Source organism: Triticum urartu, chromosome 2, assembly GCF_003073215.2.
Source record: "Triticum urartu cultivar G1812 chromosome 2, Tu2.1, whole genome shotgun sequence".
Classification (NCBI taxonomy): domain Eukaryota; kingdom Viridiplantae; phylum Streptophyta; class Magnoliopsida; order Poales; family Poaceae; genus Triticum; species Triticum urartu.
The window spans coordinates 24,446,500-24,460,868 of NC_053023.1; the positions used below are offsets into that span (position 1 = coordinate 24,446,500).

At 45.6% G+C, this 14,369-nt stretch overlaps 1 protein-coding gene across 1 annotated transcript; it reads left to right on the forward strand.

Moving 5' to 3' along the window:
- Positions 1-1,443: 1,443 nt before the first annotated feature.
- Positions 1,444-2,606, forward strand: LOC125540785 (xylanase inhibitor protein 1-like). The gene has a single exon (XM_048704344.1). It carries the CDS (start codon positions 1,508-1,510, stop codon positions 2,429-2,431), a length of 924 nt encoding a protein of 307 aa, XP_048560301.1. The 5' UTR covers positions 1,444-1,507; the 3' UTR covers positions 2,432-2,606.
- Positions 2,607-14,369: the final 11,763 nt, after the last annotated feature.

Here is a 14,369-nt window from a genome sequence, read left to right on the forward strand (position 1 = left end):
GTCTATCATGGGGAAAAGTTGGATTTTTTTTTAAAAAAATAGTATTTGTTTTGAATTTTTTATTCAACACGGGTGCAGATGAGCCCGGGCCCAGAAAAGGATTTTCGCGGTTTTTATTTTTTCTTAGATTACTACCAAAGGGTGGTCGGCTGTTTTAAAAAACCTCAAATGCATGTTGTTTAAAAATTAAACCTGTTTATGACAGGCCAGGCCTGCACCTAAACGATCTGTCTCTTTGACGGTGTGTTTGACCGTTAACTGACATGTCGGGCTCACATGTCAGTGTCTCTTTCATCGTTTTTTTACAGAATAACCCCTCCAATTTTTTAAAAAAGCAATCGGGTCCTTGGGAGTCGCTGTCGCCGCGCTGCCAGGGCGCTCCGCTAGGGTCAGCCCCGTGCCGCCTGGGGTCATCGCCGCGCCGCCATGGCGCTCCGCCTGGTGTCGCCCCGCGCGCGTCGCCATGGGTCGCCGCCTAGGGTCGCCCTTTCTGCCATAGCGGTCGCCGGCGACGTGTGGGCGGGCGGCGGAGGGAGCAGTTCCTCCTCGATCTGGTCCTTGTCCTCCACCGTTCGCGGGGGGGAGGGGGGGTTCTTTTAGCAAATCTCTTTTATTATTTGCTCCATGGCTAACATGTGGGCCATAGACCTCAGTTAATGGTCAAACATTCGGTTTGTTTAGGGGTGGGCCCAACTTGTCAGAAACCGGATCAATTCTAAATCGCACGGTCATTATGGTTTTTTGAAACAGCCGACTATTCATTTGGTAGTTATCCAAAAAAAATAAAAACCGATGGTTTTTTGGAACCCTGGCGTGTAAAGTAGTAATAATTTTATGCTATTACTCATCCTGCGTGCGTCGCTGAAGGAAGAAATGGTAAAACCGGAAGCCCGGCTCTGCGTTGCCGGAATGTTCCTTGGCGCATCATATTCTAATTTTTATCTAGCTTTAAAGAAAAATCTATTGTATCTAGCTTTAGGACGTGTCTTTCAATCTTTGACTGGGCTCGTACCTCAGCATACAAGAGCACCTTCAACCAGGAGCTATGTAGCTAACTAACCGGAAAATTTTGCTAGCTCCACCTTTTAGCAGAGGCTATAGCTTACATGTTCATGCATGTACGAGTCTTGCGTCTGGTTTATGACCAAAGGAACACGCACTGTAATAAAGCCGCCCATTGTAATTGTATACACCTACAGCCATCCACGGATGACGACGGCGACGAGCTCTTCCAGATCGATAACAGTCATGCCCATGCATGCATATGCATTCGCTCTGCACGTTCACTTGCCCTGTTTCTTCATCCTGAAAAGTCGAGCTCCCTGTTTTCCCATGCATTCCACTGCGCGGCGCACACAGGAAAACACACCTGACCTACTCCTACCTTCGCTGCATCTATCTGTGAGCTCGTGCGCCAAAACAAACCCTATATATAGACCTCCCCAACGCCTTCAAGTTCCTACACCATCACACAATATCCAGAACCATCTCACTGCCAACCTCCGCCATGGCGTTCCGACGCCCTCTCGCTCTCCACCCGCTCGTGATCGCCTTCGTGCTGGTCTCCTGTCTCGCCGGCGCCGCCACGGCGAAGCAGACGGGCCAGCTGACCGTGTTCTGGGGCCGGAACGCCGGCGAGGGCACGCTGCGCGAGGCCTGCGACACGGGGCTCTACTCCACCGTCGTCATCTCCTTCTACAGCGTCTTCGGGCACGGCCGCTACTGGGGCGACCTCTCCGGCCACCCTCTCGCCGGCGTCGGTGCCGACATCAAGCACTGCCAGTCCAGGAACATCCTCGTCCTTCTCTCCATCGGCGGGCCCGGGAACGGCTATTCCCTCCCGTCCTCCGCCTCCGCCGCAGCCGTCGCCGACAACCTCTGGAACGCGCACCTCGGCGGGCGCCGGAACGGCGTGTACCGCCCGTTCGGCGACGCCGCCGTCGACGGCATCGACTTCTACATCGACCAGGGCGCCCCCGACCACTACGACGAGCTGGCCAGCCGCCTTGACGGGTACAACCGGTTCTACCGCGGCCGGAAGGGTGTGCGCCTGACGGCGACGCCGCGGTGCGGGTTTCCCGACCGCCGCCTGGAGGCGGCGCTCCGGACGGGGCTGTTCGAGCGCATCCACGTCAGGTTCTACGGCAACGACACATGCTCGCTGGGGAAGGGCGGGACGTACGGCGTGGTAGGGCAGTGGGAGAAGTGGACGGCGGCGTTCCCGAGGACGCAGGTGTACCTGGGCCTCGCGCCGGCGGAGAGCGGCGTGCCCGAGGGGGCGCAGGGCACCGTCGCCGTTTACCTCAAGTACCTGTACTACGACCTGCTGCCCAAGGTGCAGAAGGCGAACAACTATGGCGGGGTCATGGTCTGGGACAGGTTCGCCGACAAGAAGACACGCTGGAGCAGCGTCGTCAACGGATGGGCCTGATCGTTAATATCGCTAGCTGGTTTACAGCTACGGATCCGAGTATATACTACTCCTACTGTGCATGCGTGTGTATGAATAAAACGGCATCCATTATCATAATGATATATGGATGTGAACTGAAGTTGTTTGTTGTTCTAGTCAATGAGATAAGGAATATGATCACTTTATTCTCCTACGACTTTTGCCCGAATAATTTTTGCTTACCCGCGGCGTCTTGGAGGCGGAGGCGTCCGTGGTCGGCGTTTTGGGGTCGTCTTCTTCCTCTCCGGTGCCGGCGTTCTTTGGAGCCTCGGCATCAAGCAGGCGACTTCCCCTCGTGCTCGCGGTCCTGAGTGACCGCCGTGTGCGTTCCTTCCCCGGCTGGATCTCGGAGCGGCGGATCCAGATCAAGAAATCGAAGCTGCTGATGTCGAAGACCGGCGGTGCTGCTGGCTTGGCGAAGGATGGAGGCTCTCTGGAGTTCGAGGTACGACAACTTCCCGTCCTTAGGGGACCATCTTCGTTCCAAGGTTTGGAAGATGCAGCTGAGCGGCGCGTGGTCGGCACGTCTGGTTCCTCGCCGGCGTCATTGTGTTACAGAAGGACCTGTGTGTTATTTCTTTCTTTGTTGGGTGTCTTTCTGTAATGTCTGGGCTTTAATATAATCAGTTGTCTTTTTGTGCTGCCACGATGAGTACATTTTAAGCGGCGATGTGGGCCTGATTTTGGACAGAACGACAATATGTGAGCCGCGCACGCACGCGTCAGCGAGAAAAGGAATTGATAGCCCGCAAGCAGACACCTGTGCACGTCGCCCCCCACGCGCACACGGTAGCCAGCCGACCTGGCAGCCGTCGTCCACCGCCGCTGCCACGAACGGAGGTGACAATTTGGGTTCGCCAGTGGACCCAACGTAGGTGGGCTCAGTTTGCATTGGGCCAGCGGGGACTGAAGCACAGTACACGATCTAGATGGGCTGAATTTGCCTTGGTCCAGTACGCGATCAATAGATATTAGGTTAACCCCGCGAACCCAGTATGGCTTTTGAAAGTTTTTATTACCCAACTTCCACTGTTTGAGATTCGTGCAACCAATCTCTCACGTTGGATGCATCACTGACCTTCTCAAACCCTAGCGCCGCTCCTTGCCCACCGGCCGCCAACACCATCGCCTTAATGCGTGCACTGCTCTTGCGCTGCTGGCCATCACCGTCGGCCTCACCGCCACACCCTGCGCCCATGCACCTGCGCGTCGAGCTCGTGACTGGCTTCAGTGACGCTTGACTCGCTGCGCACATAGCCTGCGGGCATGCTGGCCCACAAACTAGCCCCGTACCTGCTTCCCCGCAGGCTCACCGAGTAGGTACTGCCGCCACGCGCGCTCCTCACGCGCCGCCAGTCACCGTTGTGGCAAAAAAAATGAAATGGTGATTCTGGTCTAAGGAAATGTTGAATATAGTTTTTTCAAGCTGTTAAACTAGACGGTGTAAAATATTGAATGGATATTTTTCTTACAAAAGAAAATATCGAACATGATATTTTTGGATGTTGAACTAGTTTTGAAAATGTTGAACTTAGTTTGTTGAAATATTGACTTAAATAGACCTAATGGGCTTTAAAATTATGTTGGTTAACCAGCTTCCACAAATTGTATATAGGAGCCCCCGGTTAACCCCACCTATCAATAGATCATATAAAAGAAAGAAAGAAATTGATCTTTCTGGATGTTGAACTAGTTTTGAAAATGTTGAACTTAGTTTGTTGAAATATTGACTTAAATAGACCTAATGGGCTTTAAAATTATGTTGGTTAACCAGCTTCCACAAATTGTATATAGGAGCCCCCGGTTAACCCCACCTATCAATAGATCATATAAAAGAAAGAAAGAAATTGATCTTTCTGGATGTTGAACTAGTTTTGAAAATGTTGAACTTAGTTTGTTGAAATATTGACTTAAATAGACCTAATGGGCTTTAAAATTATGTTGGTTAACCAGCTTCCACAAATTGTATATAGGAGCCCCCGGTTAACCCCACCTATCAATAGATCATATAAAAGAAAGAAAGAAATTGATCTTTCTGGACTTCAAGCTCTGACGTGGGCTATTTGGTGTACACATAACTATTTGACTTTGAGGAAAGAAGAAGATTCTTTTTTTATGCACGTCATTTTTAGGGAGCATATTAGCTGCGATTTTGTTTAAACGGTACAGACGCAAGCACTCATACATACAAGCATACACTCACCCTAATGAACACACACACCCTATCCCTATGAGCACCTTCGAGAGACTGGGCTGACATATCATCTTAAGATTTACGAAGTCACCATAGGCGCCTCGTCCTCGACGGGAACGTCTCCTCCCACTGAAAGCGCATCGCGCGAAAATCCTGAAATAAATTCAGGAATAATGCGAGCACCAGGACTTGAACTCTGGTGGGCTGGGGATACCTTTTTTTTGCAGGGAAAAATGAATTCTCATTACTCAAGGAGGCTTCTTAGCGAGAGCCAGGTTTACAACAAAATTCATCCCGGCAGTAAGCCAGACTACTGTGCGTGGAGTGCTACGGTCATAGGCGGCCAGCTCATGACTAATCCTGTTCTGCAGACGGCTACAAAGAGTAAAAGAGATCTCCCTAGCATCGCTTCGAGCCAACCTAAGAATCTCCTCTATAAGTGCACGATGTGATGATCTATCCATCTCGCGTGCTGTAATCATCGACACCGCCTCCGCGCTATCCATCTCAACCAGAATAGGTAGGCTAGATCGGTGCAAGGCCAGCTCCAAGCCTTCTCTGCACGCTGCTAGCTCCGCCTCTAAAGCGTTGTCGCATGTACGTAGCTCCCTACATGCGCTGTAGATGATCTCGCCTCTGTCATCACGCGGGATCATACCTCCTCCCGCCGCACCTGTGGCCGCTATGTAGCTCCCATCCGTGTTCAACTTAACCCAGCCCGGCTGGGGCGGTACCCAGTGTGCGTGCACCTTGGGCGCCGTACTTTTTGGAGCGCGTGGTGGTGAAGGCAGGACCACCATCTTCCCTTTCTCTAGGTTACCATCAGGATGTTGTTGTATGCACAAGAGTGAGTTGATGTATCCGTGCAAAAAGCGTCGAGAGGCTTCGGCAGTGGGCGGCGCCTTGTCGTGTGTGATCTCATTCCGAACATGCCATACTCTCCACATGGTCATGAGAACCACCAGTCTCGCCGTCTCATCCAAGGGGTCCAGCAGTGAAAAGATCCACTCTGGGCCAGTGTTGACGATGGCCTCCACCTTGGGGATGTTCCAGTCCAAGGCCATAACTCGCCAGAGCTCTCTTGCCAGGGGACACCTGCAAAGCGCATGGAATCCATCCTCGCATTCAACACCACACAAGGGGAAAATGTCAGTAAGCTCGAGGTGTCGCGAGGCTTTATTGGCCCAAGTAGCAAGTGAGTTGGTGACGACTCTCCAAGCGAACACGCGTACCTTAGGGGGAGCAGGGCACCCCCATATGATCTTCCAGATGGCGCGACGACCATCCGGTGCCCTGCTCGTGGCGGAAGCCGAAGGACGCTCGCGCTCGTCCATGGCCAGGCGGTAGGCGGACCAAACGGTGAAGATACCGTTCCTCTCCGGTGCCCATGCAATAATATCCTCGATGACGTGGGTCGACGTACGGATACTGGTGACGACATCGACATCCGCAGGGAGGAAGTAGCGGCGGAGCAGGTCCATGCGCCAGGACCCCTCGCCATCCAGGAGCTCCGCCACCCTCCTTAGGCGGCACGTACCCTGCAGGGATATGGGTTGGTGTGATGGCTCCCTAGGCAGCCACCAGTCTCGCCAAATGCGGATGTCCTGCCCGCCCCCGACGCGCCATATGATGCCCTTTTTCAAGAGCTCGAGGCCGTGCTGAATCGCCTGCCAAGTCGGAGATGCATTCCCCGAGAATACCGTATCTTTGAGGCGCCCGTCGTGATAGTACCGTGCCTTGAGAACCTGCGCACACAAGCTGGTGGGATTAGTTAGCAAACGCCAAGCCTGTCTCGCTAGGAGCGCCTGGTTGAAGAGGCGGAAATCTCTGAATCCCAAACCACCCTTGCTTTTCTGAGCTTGTATCCTTGGCCATGCTATCCAATGTGTTTTCCGCTTGCCTTCCGATGCCCCCCACCAAAAATTCCGGACCATTCTGTTCAGATCATCGCAGACAGACATAGGTAACTTGAAAACGCTCATAATATAAGTAGGGATGGCCTGAGCTACTGCCTTGATCATAGTCTCCTTGCCAGCCAGAGAGAGGGTATCGCCCCACGCAATAATCCTTTTCAACAACCGGGACTGCGGATTCTGAAATTTACCTCGCGACATGCGACCCTCGGACGTTGGAAGGCCTAGGTACTTTTCCTCAAAAGTAACAGTACCAATATGGAGAATATCTCTCACCACGTCTTGCATCATGGCTGTACACGAAGTGCCAAATAGGGCACTACATTTAGACGGATTAATAAATTGTCCAGTGGCCTTTGCATATGTATTTAGCATTTGTTGGACCTTTTTAGCTTGGTCTGCCTCTGCCTTGAAGAAGAGCAACATATCATCTGCGAATAATAAGTGAGACACTCCCGGCGCTCTTCGGCATATTTTTAGCGGGGTATAATCTCCTCTTTGCTCTCCATCATTCAACAACGCAGATAGACCATCAGTCACAAACAGGAACAAAAATGGGGACAAAGGATCACCTTGCCCTAGCCCGCGTGACGGTGCAAATGATTCCAAGAAGGTTCCATTGAATTTCACTGTATATCTCACCGAGGTGATGCAAGCCATAATCCAGTCCACCCACCGGCGAGCGAAGCCCATCTTTTTCATCATTCGCTCCAAGAAGATCCAGTCCACCCTGTCATAAGCTTTTGATAAATTCAACTTATATGCACAGAAGCTCTTGCTAGGGTCCTTCTCCTGCTGAATAAAGTGGAAACACTCAAAGGCAATTAGTGCATTATCTATAATCATCCTTCCAGGGACAAATGCACTTTGTTGAGGAGAGATAATATTATTCAAAATAGGTCTTAGTCGATTCACCAAACACTTTGACACCACCTTATATATGACATTGCATAGGCTTATTGGACGAAACTCAGTTAGCCTCTCCGGGTTATCCACCTTCGGGATGAGAACAATGGAAGTGTCATTCACCCCCTTAGGCATGATCCCTGTACGAAAAAATTCCCGCACTCCTGCCATAACATGTTCTCTCATAACTGCCCAGTTCCTCTGGAAGAAGCGGGCTGGGAATCCATCCAGCCCTGGCGCCTTGAGTGGTCCAATCTGGAAGAGAGCATCAGCTATTTCCTTGTCTGAAAAATCTGCACACAGGCCATCATTCATATTGTCAGTCACACGAGTCTGTATCAAATCTATAACTGGATCCGCACATAGAGAAGAATCAGCAGTAAAAATCTTAGAAAAGTAGGCCGTGGCCATAGCCACCATGGAACCATGGTCCCTGACGTGACCCCTGCCTCATCAATAGTGCCTTAATGCGATTTTTCCGCGCATGCCACACCGCTTTCCGGTGAAAAAACTGAGTGTTGCGGTCGCCTTCCCTCAGCCATGCAATACGAGACCACTGCATCCACAACATCTCTTCTCTGTATAGCAGCTCGTTCATGCGGTCGGTCTCCTCCCGTATGTCCTTCCTAATGTTCGTGGTGGGATGGGGATACCACTGTCTCTCTAATCATCCAACCATATGTTGGTTCGCTATTAACTGTGATTTTGATCTCTGTTGCAGCGTGACGGTACAAGGACTGTCTTCCTTATATGCCTTTGTTAAAAATGGATGGAGAAGTAATAATAGACTATGGTTTTGATTATCTTTTTCAGTATATACTGATTTTATTTTATTTCCGATCAACATTTGTGTTGAGAATAATGTAAAAAAATTAGCTGGACACATTTCTCTTTTCTAAAAAAAATCAAGTTAGTTGAATCGTGCAAACGGGCATACAGACCTTTTGATCTAATTATCTTATGTTGACATCATATATTCAAAATGGAGAGAGTACCTACTCTGCCACAGTGAAGATCTAACCACCAGATGCACTCTTCAATCTTCATCTCACTATTCCCCTGTCGGAATCAGTCCTCATCGGCGTGACTAAGACCAATTAGATGATGTGCATCTTTTCTAGTCCCTCCTTCCATCTATATAGGGCCTAATATTTTTTTCAAGACCGTCTTTGACTATTAACAATATTAATAGTATATGACATGCATAATGCGAAAATTATATCATTGAAATCTACTTTCACATACGAATTTGATGGTACGCTTTGTGTAAGTTGCATGTCATATATTATTGCTCTAACATTTGGTCAAAGTTAACCTCGAAAAACGCATTAGGCCCTATATAGATGGAAGGAGGGAGTACAAGTCTTGCCAAAAGCAGAACGTATTATATTGCAACCGAGGGATTAGCTAGGCTTCAAGTTAATGGAAGTCCTTAATTAAGATTCACATCTAGTGAGAAAAATGGAGCATTAGTCCCGGTTGACAACGACCTTTAATCTCGGATCACCAACCAGGACAACGAAATTGGGACTAAAGGCCCCCACCCTTTAGTTCTGGTTGGCCACAACCCAGGACTAAAGTCCCTCCACATGGCTGCGAGCGCACGCTGGAGGCTGGAGGACCTTTAGTCCCGGTTGGTGACACCAACCGGGAATAAGGTTCCTCCACGTGGCCGCGAGACCTCACCAATCGGGACTAAGGATTTTGTGTTGGGGTTTAGAGTTTTAGGGTTTAGGGTTTGTGGTTTATTTTCTTGTTACTATTCATCATCCAGGGTGCAGAATAAGTTATTTTTCACTCGAGGTAATCTTACGATCATTTCATAATTAAATTATTTTTAGAATTCAAATAGTTACATTCCTATAGATTTACTACGTAAAATTTGACATAAGAAAATAAAAATATAGATCATAAGACAAGAAAATTTGTAGTTTATGTGTATTTTAGACTATGTTTTTACGTTTGTAATTTTACATAACATAAAATATTTTTTACGGCGATTATATATTTTCTTACGGTCTCTTTTTATATCGGAAATAAGACAAAACTTATGGAACGTAAATTACGGTGCATTGATGGTAAAATAGAGGGGGGGTGAAGAATAACTATTCCTCACCTAGGGTGACGAATAGCGCGACCATATATATATATATGAATTTGACTGAAATGCACGATCTTCACAGGTATCACTTTTCACGATACCTAAAAGGTGGAATAGCGATTTTCGAACCATTTCCTATAAGAGAATGGTTTCCATTACTTTGAAAAATGGATTCTTATATCAAACTATAGCTATTGCATTAAAGAAGAAAAGAAACTAATAGAAGTCGAAGACGCGGAATGATAGTGAATAGAGAGAAAGATTTTTCTGATTTTCTTGTTTCTATCTACTAGACGCCGTAGAGAATTGAGAATTTTCATGTCTTTCAATTCTTGTACTCGTAATTGGACGCAACTCCCGTTTCCATTTTATATATATAGTGTTATTATTCATCACCCAGGGTGCACAATAAGTTATTCTTCACCCGAGGTAATCTTACGATCGCTTTCTAAATAAATTACGTTTAGAATATAAATAGTTACATGCATATTGATTCAATATGTAAAATTTGGTATAAAAAATAAAAATATAGGTTATAAGACCAGAAAAATCACATTTTATGTATGTTTTATACTATCTTTTTATATTCGTAATTTTACGTAACATAAAATATTTTTTACGTTCTCTTTTTATGTATGAAATAAGACAAAAATTACGAAACGTAAAAATATAGTGCATTGATGTCAAAATAAAGAGGGGGTGAAGAATAACTATTCCTCACCCAGGGTGACGAATAGCGCGACCCAGGGTGCAGAATAAATTATTCTTCATCCGAGGTAATCTTATGATCACTTCATAATTAAATTACATTTTAAATTCAAATATTTACATTCTTATTGATTCACTACGTAAAATTTGGCATAAGAAAATAAAAATATAGGTCATAAGACAAGAAAAATTGCAGTTTATGTATATTTTACACTATGTTTTTACGTTTGTAATTTTACATAACATAAAATATTTTTTACGACTATTATATATTTTCTTATGGTCTTTTTTTACGTCAGAAATAAGACAAAACGTACGGTACGTAAAATTACGGTGCATTGATGGTAAAACAGAGGGGGGGGTGAAGAATAACTATTCCTCACCCAGAGTGACGAATAGTCAATCCCTATATATATACACAATTTGGTATATACAGTTTCTCCTACAATTTGAAGATCATTACATGCAGGCATTAGCGGCAATGGTATTCTCCGCTTTAAGATATGACCACTGTAAGCAAAAATCAAGCAATTTCCTCTTGACTTGCTCGTATGCGGTCCTCTGGTAGGAGCTTCTCCCGCATCTCTTCCATCTTTAAAGAAGGAGATCAATATGAATATATTAGTTGTGTGTATATATATTAATCATCATAAAAAATTTGTGAATAGTGTTTACGTACCTGAAGTTGTCTTACATCTCTGCGTCATTCGGTCGTCATGCAAATGTTTTTGTAAACGTAGTATGCACATAAATTAGTCCCGTGTTTCTGTCTCATGCACTTTGTGAGAATAGAATTCAATCAGATAATAATTAAGCATGATAATAGTATTGAAACTAGAATTATGGAGATGTGCGGACCTAGCTAGTACTACTTAATTACCTTGGGCCATCGCCAACGCAACTCCCGTTTCCATTCACCGACAACATCATTGATGAACTGTTTCCAAACCCTGCCCGGCAAAGAAAATGAATAAAAAAGTTATTAATTATTTGATATCAAGAAATGAACGAAAGAGGCCGATATAGTACGATAATGATTGACATTACATGTCGAGCATCCTAAACACGCTGGTGTATTCTCGAGGGTCTTTACCTAGTGAGTCAAGGGTTTCAACAGTTCCATCGTCAACTTTAATGATTAGTAGGATCCAGTGGAACTTGCCCACACATTTATATAAGCAGGCATGCATAACTCATCAACTACACTTAACATCGAGTATGCAAAATAGAATTCGTAGTATTTCTATTCTGGTATTTTATGCATTCATAAACCTTAGCAAGTTAGCCTCTGAGTCTTTGAGGTGGTCTTGTATCATTTTTTTCACTAATGATATATGGGTCAACGAACCCAATGTCATAGATTCCATCTCTTTTGCATTTGAGAATCTTCATTTTGCATAATAGCGTATAAAAGAATATAGTGAGGATAATTACAAGCAATGAACGAGCTGAGCTAGAGACTTAAATTACAGAAAGAAATCACTTATAGACAATAGCAACCGACGATAGATTTGTCGAGTGCGTCTTGATTGTATAACTGAAAAATTGCTGGAAACTCAATGAATATCTCGTTTTCATAGAAGTAATGCTCTTCCTTGACTTCCAACATGAGCATCTCCCACCCGTTCTTTAATTTTTTCATGTACCACTCATGCAATCTTCGCATTTGTGTTGATAGATGCGGGACCTGCTCAGGTCTGGCCAGAGTTTTCCCTGGGGCGTATTGTCATGCTACATCAGCCACTGGGACTTCCTCTGTGCCTAGGAGTTGATCAACACTGATACCAATGTCTAACGTCGGTTACCTTATAGGTGATCACCTTGAGTGGGGGGGTGGATTGCATTGCCTGTTCTCCGAGCTGGGGAGCTGTTTTCCCGCTTTTATTATGAGGGGACGGTCAGTCGGTTTATAGCAACTATGGACATATGCCTCGTTCTTTTCGCGCGCATGGAATTATAGGTGAAATTATCAACTAGTGCATCACACATGAGAATTGCTAGGCTCAAATGATTTATCGTCCTGTGACCAGATAAAGCTAACAAAACCTTAATAACTCATCTTTCCTTCATTGTGCTTGTGACAATGTTGAATCCTTGGCTTTTTTGTTGGGGCCACATCAGCATGTTCAATGGCGACTGACCGAGCAGGGGCAAAAATGCCGTTGACCATGATGCTTGTTCAAAAAAATTGTCATTGTATGTGATGTTTTTGAAAAGGATCAAATTGAAAAAGAAACTTTTTGGAAGCATCCCTCTTTCCTATGTTCTTCCCCCCATTTTCCCTTTCAGGAGTGGTTACTTCCGATCCGAAGAACTAGGTTCATTTTTTTCTTCTGAAAGGGTCATTTTTCATATTTTGGCCCCTCCAAAAGTCATTAACATAGTTTCGGAGCACACAAGATGCAATGTCGGGATGAAGAGGGATTTTGTGTGTCTTGTAGCTGATTCGAGGCTTCTAACGTTTTTTTCTCTTTCAAACTTATGTGGAGTTTTACCCGCAAAAAAAACTTGTGTGGAGTAACATTGTTTAAATAAGCTAATGGTAATTTGAAAACGTAATCATTCTCTCAAGAATATTTGTCCCGTAATAGTTATCAATGTTAGTATTACTAGAACCAGGGTAAAAATAAAAATACAATCGTTCATGCAGAATATGAATACCACCATGGTTTTGACTTTAATTTTCAAAATATTTTGACTGCAACTGAAACACTAAATTTCTCTGAATTTCAGTTATTATGGATCTCATTTCGGCCAAAGGGGCCAAAATTTCCGTTTGAATTCATCAAAATCCAACTGAATAATTTTGAAAATCAATTTGTGTATACTACCGTGATAGGTGAAATATTTTGATTGAAACGCATTTATTTCCTTATGCACCAAAATGACTAAATAAATTTGTAAAATGATAAAATCCATTAGCTCATTCCTTACTCTCATCAACCACCCTCATCGTCTGCCACGTGCCCCTTGTGGACCCCGCTCCCCAGAAAAATTCTGGCTCATCCATCGCCATGCTCTCCTATCTACTCTATCAGTTCTATCTTCTCTATCTAAAGTCCCTCTCATTCTCCATGGTTGACACTGCGATTTCACCACCGCCCACCACGTCGTAAATTATTGTCACTGTACCACCAGCCACATGTTGCAAGCATGCCACTCATATTTGTAAAGCACACCGCCACCGTGTTTTCGCTATTGTTTCAAGCATCGTCCACATGCTGCAAGCCGGCGGGTCTGTGCATGGCCAACTACTGGGCACTGGAAGAGTTCATGCCCGACTACCCCTACCACACGTGTTGCAAGTAAATTGTTGGTGCTTCAACGTGCTCACAAAAGGGGTTGAGGTGTTATAGGGCACCATCCATGCCGTGAGGACGAAGACTATGATGCGACAAGGACAATGTGATATGAGGGCGGATGTTAGGTGTTACGAGGTCGGTTGTGCACTATCCTTTTGGATGCTACAAGACGGCAGTGGGTTATTGGGACGGGGACCATGCATTGTAGTAGGGTAGTGACATTGCGAGCAAGCAGGCCAGATGTGCTGCAAGCTCGACGGGTACGACGCTGGTGCAGCAAACTTGGGGAAGGGGGAAGAATATCTCAGGCACTTCGTGAGCATGTTGGTAGGTTGAGATGAGGTGGGCAATAGGATGGCCATGTGAGGAGGGGGGAGGGAGCGATGTTTTGGGTCCCGGGCTCCTTGCTCCAAGGAGCCCAACATTTTGCAAAACTCAAAATTGACATTTTAAAGTAAAATATTTATGTTGCAAATACACGCATGTTCTCTAGGTATTTGCAAAGCTTCATAACATAATAAAACAAATTGTGGGCTACACAAAGAAGACAACATTCTGGCCAAAAAACAACAAAATACAAGCCCATTTTGGTTCATGTGTTTTTGTATACTTCTCGACCGTATACTGATGAAAATTTGCACGCACATACAACACATTTGTAGACTCGTAGAAAAAAATCATATTTTTTGTGACTTAAAAAATTACTATTTTGAAAAGGAGAAGAAAAATACCAGGCTCCCTGAAGCCCGGCCAGGACGCCCAATAAATAGAGTTCTTTTTCTGCAGGAAGCCC